Here is a 2,485-nt window from a genome sequence, read left to right as displayed (position 1 = left end):
AATGTGAGTTAATGTGAGTTAATGTGAGTTAGTGTGAGTTAGTGTGAGTTAGTGTGAGTTAATGTGAGTTAATGTGAGTTAATGTGAGTTAGTGTGAGTTAGTGTGAGTTAGTGTGAGTTAATGTGAGTTAATGTGAGTTAGTGTGAGTTAGTGTGAGTTAATGTGAGTTAATGTGAGTTAATGTTAAAGTTCTGTTTGGACCAAAGACTGATTCTCAGGTCAAAGTTTTGTTTTGGTCAGAAACCTTACTTTTCTCTCCTTCAGATTATTTGTTCTGAAGTTAAAAGAAAAATCAGCTGTTTTGTTTCTTTCATGTTTGCAGGTTTTTWTTTGACTCTTACTGTGTTTCCTTCACTTCTCTGATGTTTTTGTTGAAAACACTCAGTTTGTCGTTTCACCTGCTCACAGCAGCTCTGCACAGAAATCTAATAACTGAACATTTAATGCATGTTAAAACCTTTTCTGAAAATAATTTGGATTYTAAAATAAATCAAAAGATGACTTGGTTCAAACTTGTGGTCATGAGGAAAATAATCTGAAACTTCCCCCGAATTCAAGTTTTATGACATAAAAACATTTGTTCAGGTTATAAAATGATTTAAATCAACCTGAGTGTAACAAACAGCACAACATGTTCCACTGAGTCATTATTTAATAAAAACAAAAGGTACTGAATGTGACCTGAGTCCACTGTGTTTCCATCTGAACATTCATGAGTTTTTATGGCTGAAACATGAAATAATAACTATAATAACTCTTCTAGGATGAAACTAAAACACATTKAACACAGGTTACAGTGATGTGGTGAAAACTGGCACCAGTGTTTAACTTCCATTCACAGAAAACATCTGGACTTTGGTTTAAAAGACACCTTTATTTTTCCTTTAACCTCCTAACATCTGTAGTGTGAGACGCACCTAAAAGTTTTAATTTTATTAACTGACCTGTTTGTTGTGTGAGCTCAGGCTGGTTGTGATGGGAAATAAATGGTTTGTACTTTTATTATTTGTCAGCACAGAACGAGGAGCTGCAGATTGTTTGGAAGTGGTTCTATGATCATCACAAGTCTGTGCTCACTGCTGCAGTGTTAACACCTGCAGTTAACACCTGTACAGGTGTTAACACTAACAGTAAACACATCCAAGCAGCAGCTCCTCACACTGAACTGATCCATCTACAAGGATTTTACATTTGGTTTCATTTTTAATGAATATTGTGGAATCTGTTGTGTTTTTTATAAACTTCAGCTTTAATTTGAACAATTGAAGAACCTGCTGAAGAGCAAATCATTTTTTATTAAATCTTTATGGATAAAGCCTAACATGGCGGTGGACTGTTGTGTGTCTGTGTTTACGGCATCATTTCCTGCACACAGGCTTGGATGTGTTGTGTCAGCTGCTGCAGTGGAGCCACCACAGGCCTGACATGTTCTTCTGTCCACTCCTGAGCTGTGGAGTCGTGGTAAAGCTCCAGCATCTCTTTTCTCACTGCCTCTGCCTTCTTCTCTAACGTTTGCACATAGCTGAGAATAAAAAGATGAAMGTGTCAGTTTGAAGAGGCTGTGCTTTAAGAGACAAAGTCAAGAAGCAGTGAGATGTTACCCAGAGGCCTGGCTGTGCAGCTGCATGCAGATCAGGGGGTTTACAGTCTTCCTGTGTTGATGGTGGGGGCTGAACCAACCTCTCACATACCTGCAGCAGCACAAAGTCCAGCTCAGTCACAACTGCTCTGATAACTTTACGCTTCATTAGGTTGAAGATATTCTGAGTTTAAAATAAATCACAGGTTATTCTGTTTGAATTTGAATTAAAACTTTAAATGTATTATATGTAATGATATTAATTAAATCGGCTGTTAATGCTGTTGTATAAAACTGCAATAATATTATGAAGATCTCAAACTACAACATAAATCATGCATTAATTGAAGTTTAATTTGTGTCTGTACATAATGAGGTCAACAGGAAGTGAAGAAAATCAACAGTTTTATTCAGACATAGATCAGGTTTTTTTRATCAAATGTTATTTTGTTGASATTTMTTCAGCACATCAGCTTGTCTGATAATTTCTGTCAGACACATTCGAGACATTTTAAAAAGCTTTCTTATTCTTCAGAACCACATCTGACACCACCTGTGTGTGAGGACGGGGGACTGGATGGTCCGGCTGTGGCTCTTCTGAATAAATGAAAACTGTGTAACACAGGTGTTTACACTTAAATTAAAAATATCTGACCAAAGTAAAAGCACAGCAGGACTACAGAGAGATGAATATGATTTAGATAGTTATTTSTGTGTCTGTATACGACCCACAGGAGACACAACATTAACAGAACATTTCATTCCTCAGCTTCAGCAGCTCCTTTAATTCCACAGCTGACCTGCTAAAAATGACAGATTTTCTTTTCTGGATCTCTGAGAGCAGAACTTCAACCTCTGAACTCATAAAGTTCTTCTTTTTTACTTTGTGATGTCATTTATGAATG

The 2,485-nt window shown here is 36.7% G+C and overlaps 1 protein-coding gene across 1 annotated transcript in view; it reads right to left on the bottom strand.

Moving 5' to 3' along the window:
• Positions 1–1,355: 1,355 nt before the first annotated feature.
• Positions 1,356–2,485, bottom strand: part of hexd (hexosaminidase d) — a gene marked incomplete at both ends in the record, with an annotated part of 11,110 nt that continues 9,980 nt past the window's right edge. The window contains 2 exon segments of the mRNA XM_014032672.1: positions 1,356–1,523; positions 1,603–1,692. Of these exon segments, the coding sequence (XP_013888126.1) occupies positions 1,356–1,523; positions 1,603–1,692 (258 nt within the window).

This window comes from Austrofundulus limnaeus, unplaced genomic scaffold (genome assembly GCF_001266775.1).
Source record: "Austrofundulus limnaeus strain Quisiro unplaced genomic scaffold, Austrofundulus_limnaeus-1.0 Scaffold1508, whole genome shotgun sequence".
Taxonomy (NCBI): domain Eukaryota; kingdom Metazoa; phylum Chordata; class Actinopteri; order Cyprinodontiformes; family Rivulidae; genus Austrofundulus; species Austrofundulus limnaeus.
This window is presented reverse-complemented; position numbering and strand designations above follow the sequence as displayed.